Raw genomic sequence first — 25,388 nt, forward strand, 5'->3', positions numbered from 1 at the left:
ATGGTTTTGCAGGACCAAAATTACGTTTTGTATAGTCCCATTTATACATACTGTATTCCAAAATCTTTTACGGACTTTGTACAGAACTAAAATGTTTAGCAGGGAGAGAAAGAGATTAAAAGTTTTAAGGAGAGAGAGGTGTGCAAATGAGATGGTGTCCTTGAGGCAAAGAAACACAGGACAGCTATTTCCAACATCAGGAGCTGCAGATATTCATATACTATGAATTTAATGCCATTTAAGTGATTGCTTGTCTCAGCATTTACAAAGAAGCCTAATGTACTTTGAACTTCTTTGAAGATAAATTTCAAATATTCTGCCTTTGCCTTTAGTGATGATAGTTTAAAAAGTAAAGTTCCACTGGTTGAGCTTCCCCCGTACCGTGCTCTCCCATTCTTAAATTTGCTCAGGTATATATGGAAGATTGGATACAGAAGTCAGCACTAGAATAGCAAGAACAAAAGGGATATTTTGGAAGAATAAACATCTGATAGACATGACATGAATCTGAAGACTAAATACTGACTCTTAAAAACGTACATTTGGTCTGTGTTAAATGAACTGTGAAATATGGACCTTAAAACAATTGATGATAAAGAAATTACAATCTTTCTAATTATGGATTTATAGAAGAATTCTGAAAATATCATGGATAGACTGAGTAACCAATGAAAAAGTATTGGAGATAACTGAAACTCAGCAAACACTAGTCAGAGATTTTATGAAAAGAAAGATTCAGTTTGAAAGGCACATTATAAGAGGTTCAACAGGCAGTGCATGTTTACAGGCACTGGAACATAAGAATGGCCCTACTGGGTCAGACCAAAGGTCCATCTAGCCCAGTATCCTGTCTTTTGACAGTGGCCAATGCCAGGTTCTTCAGAAGGAATGACCAGAACAGGTAATCATCAAGTGATCCGTTCTCTGTTGGCCATTCCCAGCTTCTGGCAAACAGAGGCTAGGGACACCATTAATGGACCTATCCCGCATGAACTTATCTAGTTCTTTTTTGAACCCTGTTAAGGAAAAGTTGATGGCAGAAGAAATAGTAAAGTGAGATGTACAGTAATTTTTAAGACGTGGGGTGTGAAATCCTGTCCCCTTGACTTCAATGGGACCAGGATTTCACCAGTAGTATGTATATAATTTATAATGGCACTAGTGCTTTGTAGTGAAGAATCCACCTACTAACAGGGTTTAATCAGTATACAATGTGCAAGTTATGGGTAGTCTGCATCGATATACATAGTCGTTTAGTAATATATATATAGTCATAATTCTACATTTCTGTGCTGAGTTGTTTCTGCCTCCTCAGTTTTGATGTGAGACCTTGTGTTCTGCTAACATGTTATACATATGAGTTGTCCTGTTGGACTGTCCATTATAAATGGTAAAGAAAGGGATATTTTATGAGAAACCTGCCTAGACAAATATTGCACCTTGTTGAAATTAAGTTTTTGTCATAAGCGTGTTTTGTTTTACTTGTAACCATATCTGTCTCTTCTGTTTGTACTTATTTAAGTGATAATATCTATTCTTTGTTGTTAAACTTAATCTTGTTTTATTACAATACCATCTCAGTTTTGAGTATTAAAATGAAGGATAAAGTCCTCATCTAACAGACTGCTGTGTATTCTGTCTCTTTGGAGGCATTGAACTTAACTTCAGGGACTGGACACTACAGGGGAGATGGTTTTGGGGAGACTCGAGACTGGAAGGGCTGTTTGTGTCACCCTGAAAGAAGTAACTATGCTAGTGGAAACCACGGTGAAGCCATTGTGGTGTGAGCGTGCTGCTAGTACTAGGGCTCTAAGCCAAAGCTGCACAGCACAGAAGCACAGAGGGTTACAGGGCAGGTGGTGACAGATCCCCCCACTGGTCTTGGTGAACCCCCAAAGCAACACAACTTGTTCTTTGGTGTTTTTTGTTTTTTGTTTTTTTTGTCTGATAGTTTATTTGCCACCGTTTTCTTTTTTCTTGTAATTCTTTTTCACAATAAACTATTATGGGAGTATAAGAGTGAAAGCTTTTTTGCACTACATAAAGGTAATTTTCTTATAATTAGCTCGTGCAGTAAAAGTGTGAAGCCATATTGTGCCATTATAAGTCATGGAAGGAATGTGAGAAGAGACGAGATTAAACATACACTGTACATTGAGTGCAATTCTGCCCTTTAGAAAATCCACTCGTATAATTTCATTTTGGTTCCAGTTCACCAAGGTGCTGAGCAGTTCTTTGGAGATGCTGATTTCCCTAGGCTTCCATTTGCGATAGAGGACACTTGTCACCACATTAGAATAAGGCCCTAAACTGGCAAATCTCTGCGTAGGAGGCGGATAACAGAATCTATACTGGATCCTGCCACTTTGGTTTCTGCTCTTCCTAGTCCTATAGGATGTGACTGAATTATGCTACTTAACTCTGAAGTTATGTCTACACAGCAAAGAAAAACCTGTAGCTGGCCCATGCCGGCCAACTCTGGCTTGTGGGGCTTGGACTGCGGGGCTGTTTCATTGCTGTGTAGATTTCGGAGTCTGGGCTCAAGGACCTGGAGGGTGGGAGGGTCCCGGAGCTCAGAATACGGCCTGAGCCCAGAAGTCTCTCCTGCAATGAAACAGCCCCATGAGCCCGAGTCATCTGGCACAGACCAACTACGTTTTTTCTTCACTGTGTAGACATACCCTGAGTGGTCAAGGGAGTCTTATCTCTTCTAGGGCCCAGCCCATTCCAACTGAAGTCTAATTGCAAAAATCCTGTTTGACTTCAGTGGGAGTAGGAGTAGGTTCATAGAGAACATATATGAACAGCCAAATATTTACCTAAGCAGACAGCTACTTTCCAGGTCTACAGTGGCTGCTATCTTCCTTTTAATGAGTCATTCTTCTGCAGTAATTAAAAAAAAAAAAATTCTTTTGTCACTTTAATTGCAATAAGGCAATAGGGCTTTATAAAAGCTTCACACATGATCTATTTTCTTGTACTTAACATTTAAATTCATTTACCTAACTTCAGCTCATTAAACTATTTATTATATAATGTTCCTTTTTTAGAATAACTTTCATTACATAATATTCATTGTCCTTCATTCTACTTGACTGCTTTTTTAGCTACAGTTTATAGGGTTGTATAAATGTTAATTTTCTGGCACTTCTACTCTATCTGAAACATAAAATGGAGAAATTTATACAGGAACTGGGGTCCAGTGGATAGGGCATTGGACCAGGAGTCAAGATTCTAGCGTCTGCCACTGACTGGTTGCATGACATTAAATTGTCCTGTACATACGGCAGTGTCCTCCACTGTAAAATGGGAATAATTATAATTACCTTCCATTGTAACATGCTTTATAATCTATGGACAAAAAGTACAATCTGTACAAAAGCCAAGTAGTAGTAGTAGTATGTTAACATTTATAAACTATTACTAGTATTTATCCCTATTATTTTTCACAGTGTAGTTTGTTGAGATAAACCAGTTTTAAATTTTTTAAAAGTTTGGCATGCTTAAATTTTTCAGAATGTGTAGGATGAAGAGCATTCTCATACATTATTCTCTGTTGCCATAAACTATTACTGATAATTACTGTTTTTTTTTTTAATTTATTTGTAGAAAATTGGCAAATGCAGTGTTGTCACTTTAAAACACTGGCAGATTTGAGGTTCTGTAGGTACTCATCTCATGGAGATTGTGATGTCTAGCACATGCATTCCATATATCTTAGATTTCCTTCTTAGATGGTGGTAATCTGGGTAGTTGTTTTTAATTTATTATGTATCCCAGCTAGCAGTAAACATTCATTATGGACCAAAATGCTAATTTAAAGTTTTAACTCAAATAGTGTCTAAGGACCCAATTCTGCAGTCCTGTTCAGTCTGATTAACACTTATTCAAGTAATCCCATTGACCACTTCAATCATGCTACTCACCTTAGTAAGTGCTACTCACTGACGGTACATCTACACTGCATGCTCCTTATGGCAGTGTATAGAGTACATACATGGGTATAAATAGCAGTGTAGACAGTAAGGCACTACTTAGGCGAGTAGAGTAAAGACACGTGAACCCTAGGGTATATACCCTACATGGCTCTCCACATGCCCAAGCAGTGCCTCCCACATCTACACTGCTATTGTGTCCTGCTGGTGGAACGTTTCCCCCGCTGCCTCCCCCTTGCCAGAACCTTTCACTGATGCCTGTAGCTACGCACTGCAGTGTGAACGCAGCTTGCTTTTCACTGCAGTGTCGATGCCAGTGTTGTGCAGTGAAGATGTACCTTGAGAGTAAGGATCGTAGACTCGATCCCCAAAAGAAATTAAACATAGCTCTAATTCTGCCCAGTAATAATGACATTCATCTAAATGGAAACGTATTCATTTTTCAGTAGCTGAAATGGAAATTTTGTGACTCCCACTAGGCAGAAGTTCACATCTCAGTGGATGCCACTATAAACGTACTGAAGTCACAAGTGCAGTGTTAAAGAGGAATGGCTTGTATAACTCTGCAGCCTGTTTTCCACATTGCAGTTCCCATGGGCCCAATTTTGGTCCCCTGCCATAAAGTCTGAATAAATCAGCTGTAAGGTTGGTAAATTTGTGCCCTTACAGATCCAGATAAAACCTTAACTCTCCAAAATGGAACATTGCTATAAATTATGAGCTATGAACATCATCATCCTTAAGCAAGGTAGCCTACCAAACCCCCACCTCTTCCCACCTGCACATCAGAGTCATGCTCCTTTGGAAAGAAATATATTAAATAACCTTTGCAGGGTGGAGGAAAGAAATGTCAGTGCTAAGAATTTCAGGATTGTATTTCAGCTTTCGTTACTTCTGGGAAATCTCAGGATTAATGGAATAAAAATTTAGTGTCATATTTAGTAATGATCCATTATTGTATAGAGCTTAGAGCAGGGGTGGGCAAACTTTTTGGCCTGAGGGCCACATCTGGGTATAGAAATTGTATGGCGGGCCATGAATGCTCATGAAATTGGGGGTTGCATGCAGGCTCCAGCTGGGGGTGCGGGCTCTGGGGTGTGGCCAGAAATGAGGACTTCAGGGTGTGGGAGGGGGCTCCAGGCTGGGGCAGGGGGTTGGGATGCTGGGGTGGGGGGATGAGGGCTCCGGCTGGAGGTGCAGGCTCTGGGATGGGGCTGGGGATGAGGGGTTGGGGGTGCAGGAGGGTGCTCCGGGCTGGGACTAAAGGGGTTGGAGGGTGGGAGGGGGATCAGGGTTGGGGCAGGGGGTTGGGACATGGGAGGGGGTCAGGGGTGCAGGCTCTGGGCAATGCTTACCTCAATCAGCTTCCAGAAGCAGAGGCATGTCCCCCCTCCGGCTCTACGCAGAGGTGTGGCCAGACGGCTCTGTGTGCTGCCCTGTCCACAGGCGCTGCCCCTGCAGCTCCCATTGGCCGTGGTTCCTGGCCAATGGGAGCTGTGGGGGCAGTGCTTGGGGTGAGGGCAACGTGCAGAGCCCCCTAGCTGCCCCTACGTGTAGGGGCCGGAGGGGGGACATGTTGCTGCTTCCAGGAACCACGCGGAGTGAGGCAAGCCCCTGACCCCGCTCCCCGGCTGGAGCACCGGAGCAGGGCAAGCCCCAGACCCTGCTCCCCAGCAGGATCTTGAGGGCCAGATTAAAATGTCTGGAGGGCCGGATGTGGCCCCCGGGCCGTAGTTTGCCCACCCCTGGCTTAGAGTTTAAAATATTACTATCTCTGTCCTTTCCATAGGAAGTTAACATTTAAAATTGGAGAGGGTAAAACATATGAGTTGAAGGTAATTTATATACAGCAAGGCCCTAACTTTCCTTAGCAAATGACTCTTAACATAATTGGGTCCCATTCAGTTTTATTTATTTATTTATTTTGACCTTCCATTAATGGAAAGATTGATTTGTCACTAAGTTTGTTTTTTTTAATCTGATTAAACTATAAAGCTGCCATGACTTCTCAGTCTCTGCTTTGTGAGATAGTGGAGCTATGTGTTAAACTTCTTCCAAAGTATGCAGAGCCATCTGATGAAAGAAAAAAAGTCAGTAAAGCTGAAAAAATTGTCTGGTAACGAAGGGTCCTGTTTTGCCTCTTATAGAGGAACTCCCACTCAAGTGAACGAGTATCTCTTATGGATTCAGAGGGCAGAATTTTACTTTGGCTCATTTAAACTCTGTTTTCTGTGTGTAAGTTATCATGGATCATTTCAGTTGTAGTCTTGTTCTGAGAGTGAACCAGGCCACAGAAAAAAAATAATCTGTTGTCATGAGGAACTATCAAACAAGAAAATCACAATGTGGTTGCAAGACATGGAATGTTCCATTTAATTAATCATAATAGTATTGCAGGCAGATCTGGAAAATATTATTTGATGTCTTTAAAGCTTGATTATATGTAGATGCTTGACTGACTCTTAAATTCATACAGCACAATCACAGTTAATTCCATTTAATACATTTACCTAGGAAATTATAGTTATTAACATTTGCCTACAAATGGTTTGGTAGCTTAGTGTATATCTTTCCTGCACTGGAAAAGGGCTGGCCACACTCAAGTTGTTCCTGCTTTATTATGCTGGAAGTTTATCTGTGGTCCTTCTTTTCTTTACTGTCATGAACTGTTTATTTATTTATGTATTTATTTATAAATCTCACGCATTGCTTTCGGATCTGGGAATGATTTACAGTTATTTAAATTGATAAAATTTAGATGTGTGAAATGTGCATTAAATATCAAAACTATTTTTTCTATTATTTGAAGAAAATGTAAAAAAGAGGGATCATCCTAAAATTCCTAATTCACTATGTTCATAACCTTAGCATTTATCTTGCTCCTCTATCCTAGACACAGTACTCAATCCAGTGTGTAGATTACCAAACTGAAATGGACAAGATTTCCTCTGAAACAGGGAGTGGAGCAGAGATTAGAAAACATTGTTTAGGGATTATACCACCAGTGCATACCAGATCACTACAATACTGGACACTACATAGACACAGCGGTCTCTTTGGTTGAAGATATAAAAGAGATTAAGAACAAGAATTTTACTAGATCAACTGATCCTAAACACAGAAACTCTTTGATATAGGCTAGATCTACACTACCCGCCTGAATCGGCGGGTAGAAATCGACCTCTCGGGGATCAATTTATGACGTGACAATCTATCCCCAAATCGGCGCTCTTACTCCACCAGCGGAGGTGAGAGTAAGCGCCGCCGACAGAAAGCCGCAGAAGTCGATTTTGCCGCCGTCCTCACAGCGGGATAAGTCGGCTGCGATATGTCGAATTCAGCTACGCTATTCACGTAGCTGAATTTGTGTATCTTAAATCGACTCCCCCCTGTAGTGTAGATGTACCCATAGACTGAGACTGTTCTGATGACATCAGTCTTTGGAAACTAATGGGGTTACTGCTACAGGATGTCTGCAGATACTGTAGGACCCCAAAACAACAAACTGGCCCTTAAGTGATGTAGGGAGTTATGTAAGGAGAGTAAAGGAGTGGTGTTGGTCATTTTGCAACACTGCCTCAGGGCAGGATGGTTTAAGGCAGGGGTCTGAAACACGTGGCCCGCGGGGTGATTTTCTGCGGCCCGCGAGATCCTCGCAGCCCCCCCCCCCGCCCTTCCCCAGTGTTTACCAGAGCGGCAGCTGGCCGTGCACCGGGAGCAGGGCAGGCTCCCTGCCTGCCTGCTTCCCTGCCCTGCCCTGCCCTGCCCTGCGCAGCTCCGGGAAGAGGCTGGAACGTGGGGAAGGGGGCGGGGGGGGGCAGAGGGGCTGTGTGTGGCCGTTGCTTCAGGCAGCACCCCCAGCAGCTCCAATTGGCCGGGAACGGGGAACCGCGGCCAATGGGAGCTGTTGGAGGCAGTGCCTCAAGCAACAGAAACACACAGCCCCTCTGCCCCCCCTTCCCCACGTTCCAGCCTCTTGCGGGGGCAGGGCAGGCAGGGAGACTGCCCTACCCCCGGTACGTGCCGGGCTAGATCCTGCCCCCCAAACCCCTCCTGCAGCTGAACCCCCTGCCCTGAGCCCTCTGCACCCCTCCTGCACCCCGACCCCCTGCCATACCCCTCACCATTCCTGCATCCCAACCCACTGCCCTGAGCCCCATGCCGCACCCCTCCTGCGCCCCGACCCCCTCCTGCACCCTGCACCCCTCCTGCACCCTGACCCCCCCTGACCCAAGTCAGAATTTTCTCCTAAACCTGAAAGTGTTTCTCATAGACTTAGCGCTGAAACATTTCAGTTACAAACCTGAATGTTGAAATCTCAGAGCCTGCCTTGCATAGCAAGAGGTTTACCAATGAATGAACTTTGAAATTATAGGATCATTTCATATATTACACAGAACACCTCCTGTTTTATGGCAGTGGGCAAAGCAGGAAAAGGCATTCTTCTCCTTGACTAATGTCCTATGCCGCAGTCAGCCAACCCAGGAGCTTGTACTGCCCAATAAATGCCCTCTTGTTAAAATAGTAGCCTCAGTGGCTGACTGTTGCCACAGGACAATCCAGGGTGTACAAACTGCCTTTCTGATCCCACCCTAGCTTGGAGGACTACCGTGCTGCCTCTGTGCTTAGTCCTGGGTTTGCTATGCTTTGTCGTCGTCAGTTTAGTAAGCATTTAATTCACAGCTTAAGTCTTCAGTTTCATCATCCTGAATATTTTTAAAATATAGATTTGACATTTGGATTTTCTTTGCTCTGAATGGGCATTTTTTTCCTGTAAATCCCACACCACTAGAAGTTACTGCTGGGTTTTTTTTCTTTTTGAAATGTTATGTACTGTAAGTTCATTGAGACATAGTAGACTGTATATTTTTCAACTTTCTTTCAAAGGACGGAGGAGGAAAGACCCAGTTCAGTTGAGCAGCCCCTCCTAAAATTTGTTTGATACTCAATTATGCTAATAACTGTCTTAATTGAAATGACCTTAAAACTAATATTTCTTTCAGTGTGCTTCTGCCTTTTGGGTTTCATCTGTTCCTCCTGGGAGTGCAGAAGCCAACATTAAAATATTTATTACTTTACTGTATTAATATGGCATGCACCATTATTATTAAGCAAAAGGTACATATCACTGCATCATTAATAACTTGCAAATGGCAGTTGTAAAGATTTGCAGTAGCATATTGTATCTGTGGCGCCTATAAGTTAGGCTTGATAGGAAAGTAACATTTTGCCATGTCATCACTAGGGTCCTGGTCCTGGATGGGATTCAGTATCCGTCAAGATAAATCAGGTACACCTTTTTGAAAGGTCAGAGATGTGAAACCTCAGGTGAGAAATGAGACTGAAAGTTTATATTCCTCCAGCACCTACAGCATATAACTTACTCTTGCTAATTACTTTCTGTTCAGAGTCAATGGTACTGCTTCTACTTGGAAGCAAACATTCCAGGCAATGTAGACGTTTAACATAATCTGTTAACTCAGGTGCTGGAGAAATATAAAGTTATGCAGTACTTGACCCAACGTGACACTGATTAATACTTTGGTAATCCTATTCAAGTCTCTTCGCCGTTCTGTCTACTTTACAAATACCATTGATTTAAATAGAGTTGAGAGAATAATTCATAAGAAATACATTTTATTTTCTGTTTGTGAGTTGTCCATGAACAGACCTTGAAATTCTCAAATGTATTCAGAATTACTAGTGAATTTCTTTGGTGAGTACTTCTTGGTATACAGATCATTCATGAATTGCACATAGGTACAATTTGTGCTCTGGTTACACAAGTAATGTGATAGTATTTTTGCTTACTGATTGGTTAACTTACGTAATTAGCCAAGAAACACGATTCAAACTACAATTTTGATTGTAGTATTTCAAAATGTATATTTAATTTGCAAACTCCTATATTCATTTGTAATATTCACAGTTCATGCTGTTACATATGCTTAGTTATTTACTGCACAAGATATTGTTTACGTATCTGGATTGCATGATTTACATAATTTTCAGGCACAAAGTATGAATTTTACCATGCAATATAAAATAAAAAATTTTCTTTGGGTGACTACTCTTCTACCCCGATATAACGCAGTCCTCGGGAGCCAAAAAACCTTACCGCGCTATGGTGAAACCGCATTATATCAGATAGGGAAGGCTGTGCCTCCCCAAACAGTCTGGCCCTGCCCCCTATTCGACCCCACCTACTTCCCACCCCCTGACTGACCCCTCAGAACCTCCGACCCATCCAGCCCCCCCCCCTCCTTGTCCCCTGACTGCCCCCTGAGACCCTCTGCCCCTTATCCAACCCCTCAGCCCCGGCCCGGCACCCTTAACATACTGCTCAGAGCAGCGTGTCGGAGCCGTCCCTAGAGGGGTGTGGGGCCCGGGACAAATCAGCTTCCTCACTAGTCTCCTCACTGTCCGCCCAGCGCTCCCGCCCACCTGCCGCTTGTCTCCGCACCCCACCTACCTGCCCGCCGCTCGCCTCTCCACTAGTCTCCTCACTGTCTGCCCAGTGCTCCCACCCGCCCAGCTGCCGCTTGCCTCCTCACCCCACCTACCCGCCTGCCTGCCCGCCGCTCACCTCCCCGCTAGTCTCACCGTCTGTCTGGCATGCCTCCCCCCGTCCGCCCAACTGCTGCTCTCCTGCTTGCTGTCTTCCCGCCTGCCTGCCTCCTCACCCCACTCCTGCCTGCTGCTCACCTCCCCATTCGCCTCCTCATCCCGCTTGCCATCTCCTCCCACCCTTAACACACTGCTCAGAGCAGCATGTCGGAGCCTGATGCGCTGATCCGCTGGAGCGCGCAGACCCGCCCCCCAGAGTGCTGCTTTACCGCGTTGTATGCAAACCCGTGTTATATCGGGTCGCGTTATATCAGGGTAGAGGTGTATTTGAACATTTAAGCTTAACATTTGTTTTCCAAGAATATTACATTTCCAACATTTGAGTATTCAAAGGTTCGCAGAATGATGACATGTAAGGGCTGTAATGTGCACCACTCAGATTTCATTTTAATTCAAATGAATATTCGTGGTTAAGGTTCTAATTTGCACCCCATTAAAATGCTTAGTGTTTTCAGAGTTCTTCTGGAAGATTGTCATCTTTTATTTATCACCCATCACAAGTGATTTCAGTCTGGGACAAATGCATTAGCTAGAAGCAATATAAAAACAAACTTCCTAATTAATGTATGCAGGCATATGAGAGGCCAGGCAAGTTTAATTTCACAATTCATTTATTTTTTTCTAAGACTGAGATGATGAGCCCATTAGAGTTTACCTCCTAAGAAGATAACTTTGCGTAAGAGTAGAAGCATGGTCTACTGGTTAAAGCTAAGGGCTGGGAAGCAGTCAATCTAGGTTCTGTTTTGGTTCTGATAGGAACTTGTTGTGTGACCTTAAATAAGTTCCCAAACATCCTTGTGCCCAATTTCCCTTTCTGGGGGTAATAGTACTTAACTACCCTACATGGCTGTTCTGAAGCTTAATTCATTAATGTTAGTAAATTCCTTTGAGCCCTTGGGATGGAAAGTAATATAGAAGTGCAGATATATTAGACATCATGTAATGATTCTTGTGCTATGGTATGGTATGGTATTGCATGGTATGTTAATGTATGGTAAAAATCCTAGCTGGAATCCTATTAAATATAGCATTAAAATATAGTGATATTTTTTTACTGGTTGTAGTTCAACTAAAGTGTCATTCCATTTTCTAGTCTGTTTACTCTCAAAATGGATATATATATGTATTCAATTTATATGCATTTGTTCATTAATTCGTATAACTATGTTTTGGTGTGTGAATGTGTATGCATCCTCATACAGGAGATATCCAATTTTAGAGACTTGAGCTTAACCAGGTGAAGAACAGCTCCCTAAAACAGATTACTGAACACAACAGAAAATTGTTTAGTACTAGATATTAATGGAAACCCTGCTTACGCTAGACATATTTAATGGACCATGAAATAATGGGTAGGCACATGAAGCAAAACAAACTAGAAATCATACAGATGAAATACTGCTCCTTATCAGCAAACGTTAATTACAACAAAAGAGTAAAAGCTTACATTATTGGCTTCAATACTAGCAGAAAAAAACTTTGTTAGGTATTGACTCCTTAAGTGTGCTCTTCTGACATTTTTGATTGAGTACAGAGATGAAGAGGATAGTGAATATATAATCTGTCTGGTCCCTTTTTCCCCTTCCACTGCTTGAAATGTTAGGTGACTCTATAGTACCTGTGTTTGCATATCAACTTGAATCCTCAAAATTCTTATTAGCAGGACATATTTGGTCCTGATGTGACGAGTGCCAGAGACTCCAGAAGTGCTATTGATGTGGAGAGAACTCCATTGGTTCACCTGACCAGATGTAGCCTGTTATGACTTCCTGGCCTAAAAGACCCTCCTTAATTTAGATTGACTGCATCAGGCCAGGAATAAAGATTTGAGTATATTCTTGAATCCTAGTCAATGGGAAAGAGGCTTTCAAAACATTAAAAGCTGTACTATTAATCTACGATGAAGGTGGATTAAGCAGAAAATTATATTTCGTTAACACTTGTCCCCACATCAGTTGCAGTGGCCTTGCCAAAACAGACTCCTCCTGGAGGTGTGGGTCTCACAGAGCCACGCTGGCTTACGTGTTTTGGGAACATCTCAGGATTCAACCCTTTTGGCTAGAAGTAGGTAGGAGGATTAATATGATAATAGCTGCCTCCTTAAAAATTACTTCTCAGAACTGTGTTTTCGGATACATTCCATTTTCTTGGAGTTCTCTAGGGCAGTGCTTGTATCCAAATGATTCTTGTTGCTTAGATGGAAGAGCAAACTGCCTCTGGGGATAGAAGCTTGGCGCCGCGACTTGGCTGATCTGGCAGCTAAAGAGCAGGTAACATTTTGGAGAAGAGGGACCTCAGAACAGATTAGAAAAGATTTGTTCTGACTCTTTAGAAATCTTTGATAAATTTCTAGTAGATGGAAACTGAGACATTACTCTCCATTGGTCTCCCTGCCTCCCTTCTTTTCATTCCTTTACTTTTTTGTTCTTTTTTGCTTTTTGTTTGGTTTTTGTGTTCTCTTTTGACTTTTTACAGAGAGCATTGGCAATTCTGTAATAGTCAACAAATATGGATGAATAACACTTTACTGTAAAATGCTGCTTAGTGACTAAGTAGACTTAGTTGGGACTAAGGATACTATTTATTTTTCCGCTGTGCTCAGGAAGACTTAACTTATTGAAATCAGTAGTGTTTGAAACCTTTTTGCAAACTGAAAGGCATTTGCTTACGCAGTCTCCTAGCTGCAGTATGTTTTGAGGTAGAGACAGGTTTTGCAGGAAAATATGAAAACTGTATCTGTGAAAAGCATATAAAATTTGCTAGAAGTCAAATTCACCCTTCCTATATCTCAAACAAGAATAAGTTATTCAGGAAAATCATCCATATCCATATGACATAAATGTAATAGAAAAAACTAACATACAGGGAGCCTGGTTAATTTTTTTTTTTTTAAATACTGGCAGCAATCATACAGATTTTCGGAGAGAGAAGATGGTGATTTGAGGATTACAGCAGTCAGTACTGGGACCATTTTCTTCACTTTACTTCAATAGCCTGGAAGAAATAAAATATAATGGTTTAGGCTGGGAGTTTCAAGGGAGTCCAGCACCCAGCTCCTACTGACTTGTAATGCAAGTTGGATGCCTAACTTCCTTATTCCCCTTTGAAAATTCCTTCCTTAAGCGGTTCATTGCAGAGAAATATGAGGCAGAGGAGAACCTAGGAGTGAATCATGAAGTAGTTTTATTTGTGCATAATATAGGAACCTGTGTTATTCAGAAGAAAGTCTAGGATGACTATCTTTGGAGAAGAGGATTGAAGGTTCCTTAGCGAGGTATGCCAAATTCTGGATGAAGTCGTTTGAAGAAATGATACATAACTTTTAAGACAGTATCACAGTTATATCATGGAGCAAAAATTTGAGCTAATGAAGGGGGAGGGTTTTGAGGAATTTACCTGGCATTGCATTTAATTGTGAGCAGCTGATTGTTATATATGAAGTGAATTGCCTCCAAAAGCAATAGAAGCAGCAAGTTTCCAATAAAATTATAGTATTTGATGAGCAAATTATTGTGTGTGAAGGGGATGATGTTACATTTATAACACTGTGGGCATGATAGGTCTGAATGGGATTCCTAGCTTTCCCATTGAAATTTCCCTGAATTTCAGTGCAGTGAAACCTTTGTTGCAGCCATGTTCTTACATTACTGCTCCTAATAAAATCCAGCAGTGTTAATCAAAGTGAAGTAGGGCACAATTAAGCAGAGCTAAACACTTGTGTGTGTTACATAAGTACAGTAAATCTATTTGATACTGCTAGCTTCCATCACTGCTTTCTAATTACTTGTTTAGTTATCAGCTGTACTTCAATCCAACCACAACCCATTCTCTGTATACACAAACAGAAATATTGTTACATGCTTTTAGGTGAATACCTTTCACACTAGAAAACAAACACGATGAAGACTCAAGCCCACAAAAACAAGGAAGTTCAGAATGAAGGCTGTCATTTTAGCCACATACTCCATCCTTAGTTCACATTGTTTTGCTTAGGATTGTGGCATTATTCTGACAGTGTAACATATTTCAGTGCATTTGCTTAAGATTTCTGCAATATGTGAACATTGCACACTGAATTAAAGAAAATTAAGGTCAGTCAATTAAGTTACATCAGTCTAATTTTTCCCAATGGTTCAACCTGGAGTTTGTCTTAACTGTGATTTTTTGCTTGTTTTGTGGTTTATAAGGCAGACTGTTTATGATGGCAGTTTCTCTTATGGTTTAATTACTGTCTGAGTCTGGAGTTAACAAGAATGTTTAAAGATTCAGTGAGCCAGGGAGGAAAGAAGAGGAAAAATAATCTATTGTCAGTATTATGATAAACTATATCAAATAAAACTTACAATATGGTTGCAATGTGTGGAATGTCCTTCCAAACTAATCATAATAGTGTATATGGCAGGCAGTCTAGGAAAATATTTGCACTCCTGTAATGGCTTTCATTCAAAAAGCTCAATATTTTTTACAAATATTAGGTAAGCCTTACATCTGTCCTGCAAAGTATGTATGTATTATATCCATTTTAAACATGGGTGAAGAGAAGCAAAAGCAGAGCTGGGTAAATAACATAGGAGTTCACACTTCCATTATAAAATTAGCTTATAATGAAAGATTTTTGGGTAAATTTTTAGTAAATTTCTTGATGTGTCTTGGAATTCTTCAAACAGCAAAATATATTTTTTAAGATGGTAATTTGCTCTTTGTGAGTGGACACATACAGAAGCACAAACGTGGAGCAACATACATATTTTTGAACTGCATGAGAAAAATAATACATCCGTTTTAGTTAATATTGTATATTTGTAGATTGTATGTCCATGTGCTGTACATCACTAGCCACAGAATCATTTGATGCAGCAATATTTATTAGACATCAAAAGATGTAGCAGGCCAGTAAACTATACCTTTTGACTTGATAGAGTTCAAACATAATCATCCTCACTTGGATTCTTTCTTTTGTCTCTGATGTGTTCTGTGAAACAATGGATACTCCATGCCTCTTCCTCAGGGAGGCTCAGTTGCCCTCATATTTGGAAGAGGGCTCCTGGCAACTCATGCTAGACCTTTGAGATTGTACATTTGTATTGGGTTTAGTTTAAAAATTTTTTTTTTACTGAATGGGAAATGATCTTTCTCTCACCTACTCTCCTTCAGTACTACAGTATCTGTAAATGCAGTGAGTAAAGGAGCAGGTTTTCTGTTTTCATATTCTTATTAAGGGTTTAGAAACATATGGTGCCTCCTGGATTAAAAGATCTGTCAAGGTCTAGAGAGGATTATTATGCTTAATATATTGAGTGATTCAGTGTATGGAAAAGAGTGGAATGACCCTTCCTTTTCCAAATGGCTCAGAAAAGACCTTTGTAATTGATTGGCTAGTGAAGTCGAAAGGATTGTGGTTGTGGTCATTTGATGATCTTCTGTTTAGAAAAGTAATTGAATATTCAGGGGATTTGTTGTTTTTATGTGTGTGACCAACTATTAACAGGCACCAGAAGAAATATGCAGCTACATCTCTGGGAGGACAATAATCACATCAGAATCACGGTTATAAAACATAAAGGGCCAGATGCTCAATTGATATAAATCTCCATAGCTTCATGATTATCTACTCTAACAGAAGATCTGACCCAGTAAGCTCCCCAAAAGCCCATGAGCCATAGGGTACTGGATCTTTCTACAGAAGAATCCAGAGGAGTGGAGGACTTTGAAAGGTCCAGTAAACTCTGCATGTTCCGTAGATTCCAACAAATCCTCCTCTCATTGTTGGCTCAGGAAGCTATGCAGTAGGCAAAGGATATGTGGCCTTTCCATGGATCCTTGAAATTCACGAGGAAGGAAAACACCAGTGAAACAGAGCTCTTCACACTGTCACTTTCCTCATTTTTGACTGGCTTACTTGGCTATGAGAAGATAAACAGGAGTTTACCACATAAGGAATATACTTCAAAAATAAGTGCCAAGGAATTGTATTGATAAGTTTAGTATTGACCGTATTCAGGTGCTACCTTTCTTTCCCTCTCTGTATCTCTATTTATTTATCTCCCTTTCTCTGTCTATTTTTATGTAAATCAGCAATATATATTGATATACAAACACTCTTGTTAAATAGCCTTCTGTGTCAAACATGTCTTGAACATGTCTTGAAATATCCTCAGTAGTACAGGCAACTAACGGTAACAAGTATAGTAGGGGAAATTTCTTCATAGCAGTACAGGGCAGCTTGCTTATTCTGGTGCTGTACAGATAACTGTGATGGTCCCAAATGCTGTTTGAGTTTAGCAGACAGGGAGCTTTGCCCTTCTGCGGCTGACTAGCAGTATCCTCGGAGAGTAAATCTCAATCTGGAGATTAGATTATGAGTTTGATTTCACTGTTTCTCGATTATAAGTCTTTGAGTTGCAAGTGTAGAGCCTAAAAGTAGCCTCAAATCAGTGGTCTCATATGCTGTCCGGGGACTGGAGAGCCAGTGTGAACGGAGATGCCACTGTTCACTCAGAAGGTCTTTGGAAAAGTGAAAATAGAAATCGGTGTCAGTAGAAATACTGGAATTAAAAGTGTAAGTGTTTGTTATTGGCAATAATACATTTTATATACATTTTTTCTTGTTCACATTGTATAATGAAGAATGAACATGAGTCTAACATGGTGAAGTACAGTAATATACGTGTATGTAAAAGAAAATTTCCTTTGCCTAGTCAGTTTTTTAACCTAAAGAGAGATCTGCTCAAGCACAAAGACATTCTATTTTATTTTTATCTTTTACAATTGCTTTATAGACTCTTAGGAAATATCTTTTATCTTTATTGATGTTACTTGTTATTCTCATTCTTGGAACAATAAACATAGACCCTTTCATGTTATACACTGGTTATGCCTGGATTATGTTAAATGAAGTGAGTGAGGACTAACATTTCAAATTATGCAAATAGTGTAAAAATTGATCGTGGTAATATAAAGAATGCAATAAAAATTGTTATGTTGGTTTTAGCCAGGCAATAGCCTTGAAAAAATATTAGAAAATGTTTGTGACTGAATTTTTTAGAGCAGGGTGTAATGAGTTCATTTCATACATAGAAGAAGATTACATGTTCAATGTGTTATAAATATGCATATTAACTAGTGGGTCATTTGCCAATGGAGAGTAACTGGTTAATAATCACTATGAATAAATATTCGTAATAAATGTAAAGAAATTTGGCCGTCAGTCCCCTGAGTGTTCTAGTTGCCTTAAAAAAAGTTAAACTATTTTCAAATGTAGGCAATGTGATTCTGCTCTTTTTGTCTTTGATTTTAATGGGAATAGGATCAGCTATAGACATTAGATTCACTATGCATACTCTGTAAAATACACTTTTTAAAATTAAAACCATTACTGAAACCAAAAACTGAGGATTTTAAATGAAATATTTGCAGAAAAATGTTTGCAAAGGAATTTAATGTAGCTAATTTGGGAGAAAGCAAACAAGCCAGCCCTGCCTGCCTTGGATTGCCAATATTTCCATCAGTGTTAAAGTTTGAGGTACACAAGGAATTAAGGGTTCAGAGTAGCAGCCGTGTTAGTCTGTATCCGCAAAAAGAACAGGAGTACTTGTGGCACCTTAGAGACTAACATTATGCTCTAATAAATTTGTTAGTCTCTAAGGTGCCACACGTACTCCTGTTCTTTTTACAAGGAATTAAAAATACAAATACCAGTCTACTCTGAAGTCTCAAAAATTTTGCTTTGGGTTCAGTCTTTTCAGATTTGTTCTTTAAATTTTAATAATCCAAACCTGTTCACGTATCCCTAATGTATACAAAGCATATATTAAGTGACTACAATTATATTATACAAGACCCATCATGATTAATATGTACAAGGAAAAGATAATCATGTTTCATATTTTTTGTACTGACGTATACAGCACTGCACATGTTCTGCTGCTGGATACATTTAGTAATATAGGATCTAGTGATATAGTAGGAGATTTAAACCAAACCATAATAAAATCATAGATTCTGTTGAATGCTCTTGGCTAACTTGAATAGCTGCTGCTTTTCCAGAAGCTGTCAAACATGAACAACTGAGGTAAACAAGAATGGTAAATGAAATTTCTAACAGGACTAAGTCAGGTTCATTCTTGCTGTAGCTATTTCTCACATAAACGCCACGATTTGGAAAAATTGTTTTTATGTATTGTGATTTTTGTCAGTTTCCTGGCTGACACATTGCTGTTCTTGATCCACTAAATATTGTGAGATGAAATTCCCAAATAGACATTGCTCAGGATTTTGCCCATTGTTTGTGTTCTGGTTCTGTGTTTAAAAGCAATATTAATATAATTGCCCAAGGCTTACTGTGAATTCGAGGCAGAAATAGTCTGTTTAGCAAATCCTATAGCATGATTTAAAATAGAACAAATATATTGATACTAGTCTCGGTGCATTTTCATATTCTTCTCTTTTACCTGAGAGCCATTTGTTAGCAAGACTCTCTATCGTGGCTTTTTGAACTCTCTGGCCCAGATTCTCTGGTGCGATTTGTTCACTTTGCACTACTCAGTGGGGGTGCAAATAGGATGGAAGTGAATTCCCTGTTGTCATACAGCTGTTGAAAGCACAAGAACTATCTCCTGCACTATCCCTGTATAGGAGGCATGCCACAGGTGGGAGGAATGTGCTAAAAATTGGAGTGGAGCGGAGCTTCACTATGCTAATTGTCCATTGACATACGTTAGAGTAGCCCCAGGGATGTTTTAAATAATACTGGACTGGTTTTAAATCAGGGAGGTACCAGTTCCTTGATACCTCCCACCTTTCTCCTGGACCAAGCAGAATTCAGACATGTGGGAATACTGAGTCCCTCTGAGTCTTCTTCCAAGAGTAACACTGCTCTCTCACTATCCTACGGTCTGAACTCATGGACAAGTTTACGTGAGGGGCATGGAGTGAGGAGGAAGTGTGCAACATACACTGAAATAAGATTCCTGTTCTACATGACTACCTGCTTTTTCAGAGCAACACATTCATAAGCCCCTCAGTGATTCATCCTGACTCCTCCCCAAATGGAGAGAATAGACCTTGCAATATGTGTGAATATTAGACTCTGGTAAGCCAAAGGGAGAAGTGACTGTCAGCAGATTAAATTGAGGGAGCTCCTGTTTGAGCAACTCAGCTGGCGCTATCACGTTGGAAGAGAGGTGGCTTCTTAGGTAACCCATTACAGAACAATATAGAGTTTTGAAGGTCAAGACCAACACCTTGAATTCCATCCATAGTCTGCCAGTGCTGCTCATGGAGTATAGACACTATATGCCCTCAAAATTATATCCCCTTTAATATGTTGGCCTCTACAGGCTGCACCTGTTTCAGCTTCCAAGTAGCCTCTGGTGTAAGCCATGGATAGGTGTAGCAAAGTCTGTATGTAAAATAGTCTTTGTACAAAGAACAGGTGGAAAAAAGTGCTCTTAACCACAGCTACTACTTCGACATCCAACAGCAGTTTCATGTCCAGAAGAACCCTTATACTGCACACCTGAGTCACAAATTCTGTACTTTTATGAATGATGGTGATATAATCTTTGCTAATTCTTCTGGTTGCTTCTCCCATTTTATCATCATCATCATCTTAGGTCAGATCTTAGCCAACTACTTTCCATCTCAGCCCTAATCACCAGAATATAACATAATGGCTTATATTTATATGTGGCCTGGTGTCCTCCCCGTGGGAATGTCAAAACACATTCCACTGCTTCCTTAGCTTACTGAGTGGTAGAAGTCTCTGTTTTTCAGCAGAAGGCCATGAGTCCTTTTCCCCCCATGTTCTGAATTGATATACGTATATGTGGCCACATACACAGAGATTGTAATAACAGGGCTCTATGAATGACCTAACACATTTTCAAACATTGTGATTTCATTAAAAAAAACAAAGAAAACCAATATTTACAGAGGATGTAGTGTGAATTGTTTAAACTGGTTATGAATGTGTTATGCTAGCTACAGAGATATTGAATCCTGTTCTGTTTTCATCTAACAAGGTATAAATCTGGAGTAGCTTCACTGGTTTCAGACAAGTTACTCTGGATTTACTCCGGTGTAATTCAGAACAGAGTCTGGTTTATTATTCAGAAACAGGGACTAAGATACTTTAATGTCTACTCTAGAGCTTCATAACTGAAGACCAGGCCTTTGTTTTTGGTTCGTTGGCTGCCGTCTTAGATGATAGATTTGAAAAACAATAGTGCAGCCCAGATAATAACAATAATCGCAAAAAGAGCATGGGAACTTACAAAGATATTGCAACTATGTCCCTCCATGAGGACTTCGAATCCTACATCCCAAGATACTTACTTTGTTTGAATATCATGCCCTAACTAAGTTTGGCAAAACATGAAAATGTTTGCTTTCTGAGTAATTTGCCCTAATGACTTTGAACCATTTTGACAAACAACAGTGATATTGTTAAAAGGACTCTGGCAGAAAGCTTATCCCTTGCTCTGTCAGATGTCTACATAGATTGTAACTGTCTACAAGCGTTATTTCTAAGGAATGCATGCTGCTCAGTATTCACCATCGTTTCCCCTCCAGCTGCTGCACTGGTCTTTCTTTTCTTTTTTTTATAAGTTTGTCTCGTATTAATTGACCACTTTATGTTAGGAACCAGTGGAACAGAAAAGCTACCATGGCAGGGGCTGCATTAAGCACTCACAAGGATGTCTGACAGGAAAGGTGCTAGTTGGTCAAATAGGTCCTCTCGTGTTTGGGCTTTTTTAATATGGGAAATGAGGCAATTTAATCTGGAAAAAATGTCTAACCAGCTGCCCAGTGAATAGATTGGTCATTTATGTGAAGCTGTTCCTTGGAAATCCATTGTTTTTACAGCTGTAAAATTTATTTCTGAGGTTGTTTATTCAAATCTGTTTGGGCAGAAATCACCAGCAGCAGTAAAGCATAATGGATTTAAGCCTTCACACTTCTCCATTTCCAGCCCTCTTCAAAAATCTGCGATGTGCTATAGCATCTCATCACAAGTAGATCTTTTAAATCAATACTTAGTGCCTACATCCTCTTGGGATCCCTTGGTTTTGCAGATGTTCTTTACTCAGAGAAATGATCTGCACATGCAAATGGGTCACCTCCTCACACAGCGAAGTCCCAGTGAGACTTTGAGTCCCATGAAACTAGAGAGGAACCATTTTTGTGCTCATTTTAGAACCATTTCCTTTCTCTGTAAGTGGTGTTGTCTTTCATACATTAATGACTATTTTTCTTAGAATTACTACATCCATGCAGTTAGGAGATGAGACCTATCAAAAAGAAGGAACAAGGGTCTGCACCAGCTGAGGAGGCCAGCTGATGGAAGAAGGTCTGAAGAAACTAAAGCTCTGAATAAAACTGGGGACTTGTGACAGTACATAGCACAGTAGTGATTTTAAAACAAGATGCCATTGCCTCTGTATGCTGTTCTCATTGACCCTGATACAGTAGTCTAAAATGTGTAGTTGAGCTGATTGAGGCAAATGGCTTGTTAGCACATCAGCAAGTTGTGCTATTGCCTGCGAATGTTTTACCCACCATTATAATTAACAGCTAAGGGTGATCTGAAAGAGACAATAACCTGTTTCTCTGATTTTTTTTAATGTTGCTTGATTTGTGCATTTGGCAGAGCTTCACGGGCTTCCCCTGTTTGTATAGGTCTTCCACACAGCAGGAGGGAGAGAAAAGTTATTTATAAAAAGAGAGGCATGTTTGTGCAACTAACACAAGGTGACTCATGCGAAGGTGTAATCCCTGAAATTACCTTTAACTCCTTTTTAAAAAATGAATACATTTCAATTTGACAGTGTCCCTTTAAAATGAAGAGATGGTGTCTTTTCTCAGTCTAGCAAAACAAATAAATACCTGCTTAACTTTAAATAAGCATGTGTTTGTGTTTTACTGGATCAAGACGTCCGGGCACATGGCTTTGTTGCACATATTTATGAGTGAGACTCTGTAGTGGTAACTCAATGAAGGAGAAAATGAATTTATTTACCGACAACTGGAGTATTTAAAATATCCCAATATAGAGCAGATAATGTAACCATAAGAGATCTAACCTCAATTCCCGACAACATGATCTTTGTGTAAAGAAATGGTTCGGTGTCACAAATGAGGGAGCATGTCCTATTGATTTGGTATGACTGGATAGGAGGGGGCAGTTCATTGCAGTAAAGAACCTCTTTGACACACTAGTTATATAGATACCAGAATATATACCACACGTGGTGATGATATTCAAGTGATAAATTGGAGATGCTTAACTGTTCTACTTGCCCTCTACCTATTAAATCTGTCACCCAAGGACTTAAGTGAACTTTCCCTGAGCAATTTCAACTAACTACGAGTTCTGTTTTAAACCTATGTGACATAACAGCATTTCCTCTTTCTTCCCCTAATTGTGGGGCAGCCTGTAACTGTTGCATCATAGAAATGGGAGCCTCAAGAGCACCTGAGATTACTTTTTACTCAATTTTTTTTGGTTGGCCTGATTTCAAGTTGACAGTGTCCTTTTAAAAAACAAAAACAGTAGGTGGGTGTGTTAGTGTGTGGGTGTGTTTCTTTTTACGTGTACAAGCCTTGGTTATATGAACTTTGTCTGAGTCAAGGATTTGGTGTTTTCTGTTTTTTGCTATTTTTGTAACAATAGATGTAACAAGAGCTGGGAATTACCATTGTCTGAACCATTTTAATACTGCAATAGTTTGAAACTTGAAAGAGAAAAATGTTGGGTTAATGCTTCTGGCTTTTGAGGAACATCATTCAGTTTCTGAGGAATTTCAGACCAAGTTCATGCTACATATACACATTTCCACTCACGGATTGAATGCATATCCCTCAAGATGATGATTTAGCAAAGATACAGCATGCTCTACTACAAGCCAATATTTACTGATACACTGGCTTTAGAGATGCATTTGCTATCTGCTATATTTATTTCCTTGTTAGTTTTGCCGATTTTAAGCTCTGCAGGGGAGGTTCTTAAAGTTAAGGAATAGTGGGCTAGTTCCAAAAGGGGATGCTCAATACAGCTGTCATTCTACTTGATACAACCCTAAATACAAAGGCAGAGGGAAAACCTTTATACTCTGATTTAAAAAAAAAATGAAAATATGGTCTAGACAAGATTTAACATAAACAAAAGGGTCAGAAATTGTTGCTTAAATTACAACTGAATATCTATAAAACCATAGCCCACATACAAATCAATCCAAAATGAGCTCATCATGATTAATAGATGAGTGAACTTTAAATGACAAAAGAATGATTAATATAAATGGTCATGAAAAATGTGCTCATACATTTTGATTGTCTTTTGTTTTGTTACATACCAAATAGATGCCATTTGAATTAGGGTTTTCTTGTGTTGGAAACTTGCAAGACATTTAGCAACATTCTGAAATTTAGTGCTTTGTATAAACACAGTCAGACAGAGAGCAGTAGGAAAAAAATCAAAACAGTCAAAGGCATGCAACTGGGTAATTCAATAACCCTCACATGTAGAGGCATTTCACACAGTAGGACTTCAACTCTGTGTGCTAGGCAGGCTGACTGTATGCTGGAAAGCAGCTCCCCCCTCAACTCCATTTACATGCATAGCTGGCCTAGTAGGTGTAAAAATAGACAGGCAGCGCCTGAATTGGAAATGGTCACTGAACGCTGTCTGCAGTTGCTGGGGTTTCGAGTTCTCTTTGACACAGGCCAGCTAGAGAGGAGGGAGGGAGGGAAGGTATTCAAGGGAGCACAGCATACGAGTGAATGATCATCTTTCTGCATTGTCTAAATCAGCTGCCCTTTGGGAACACTGGGCACAGTCCATAGTGAAGGATAAACCCACTTGCAGGAATTGATAGAAGAACTGATATGGGCAATGCACCAGTTTGCCAGTCTTGTCACACAGGCAAGAGTATAAGAGCACAAGGGAACATACAGGATTTGGATAAAATTCCTGATTACTATGGATACAACAATGAAGAAAGCAAAGATCTCGAGGCTCAGGTAAGTCTTAACTGGTGAAACAGATAAAAGATGGGGGGAAAGTTAAGGTCCTAGAACTATAGATCTTAGTCTTGAAAGGAACCTCTTTGCTCAACCCTTTTGAGGCTGCTGGATAGTAGCCTACCCAGTTAAGGTAGAGGTGTGTGTGTGTGTGTTTAAGCTGTTGCATTTGCTATTGTGGCACTAAGAGTAATGAAAAAGACAGTTGGCACTATGCTGAGCAGTAGCTTGAATATATTTTCAGGTACCAAGTAGTCTAGGAATGTAGGCAGCAGAGGACTTCATGTGAACTTAAATGCTATGAAAGCATGGATATAATATAGTATTTTAGCCTATCTTACTGCCATAAATCATCCTACATTGATAGATTAGTCACAAATTATCACTGGTTTCACTGTTCTCTAGAAATCTAGCAACATTATTTCTGGGTTTGTGGCTCTATAGTACTGACCCTTGCCTGCAAACCCTTAATCCCACGAGTAGTCCCATTCAAGTCAATGGAACTACTCAACTACAGAAGGACAATGCAGATGAGTGTTTGCAGGAGCTAGACTTCGGTATACTTATTTCTTGCAATGTCTGACTATCAGATTAAAACATACGAGTAACTTTCCTGCATCTAAGAGGAAAAATGCAATATGAATTGAATTTCTGTGTTAGTTAAGCAGCAAGTGAAGTGCCCTTTTCCTCTGTTGCTCTTATTCCCCATGCTCAGTATGAATAGAAAACGACAATCAGGGCCAGATCCTGGCACCCTTGCTCTGACTAGTCTTTTACTATACGAGGAATCCCACTGAAACAACG

At 40.1% G+C, this 25,388-nt stretch overlaps 1 protein-coding gene across 50 annotated transcripts in view; it reads left to right on the forward strand.

The window, feature by feature from the left end:
- ANK2 (ankyrin 2) overlaps positions 1 to 25,388 on the forward strand; it is a 583,802-nt gene that overhangs the window by 326,993 nt on the left and 231,421 nt on the right. For 35 of the 50 annotated variants that reach the window (XM_054029220.1, XM_054029232.1, XM_054029223.1 and 32 more), the window contains exon 1: positions 24,372 to 24,584. The exons of the other annotated variants lie outside the window; for them this stretch is intronic. In XM_054029220.1, the coding sequence (XP_053885195.1) occupies positions 24,450 to 24,584 (135 nt within the window). In that variant the 5' untranslated portion in view covers positions 24,372 to 24,449. Of the gene's footprint in view, positions 1 to 24,371; positions 24,585 to 25,388 lie in introns of those variants that run through there. 50 annotated transcript variants of the gene reach the window in all.

Source organism: Malaclemys terrapin, chromosome 5 (genome assembly GCF_027887155.1).
Source record: "Malaclemys terrapin pileata isolate rMalTer1 chromosome 5, rMalTer1.hap1, whole genome shotgun sequence".
In the NCBI taxonomy this organism is placed as follows: domain Eukaryota; kingdom Metazoa; phylum Chordata; order Testudines; family Emydidae; genus Malaclemys; species Malaclemys terrapin.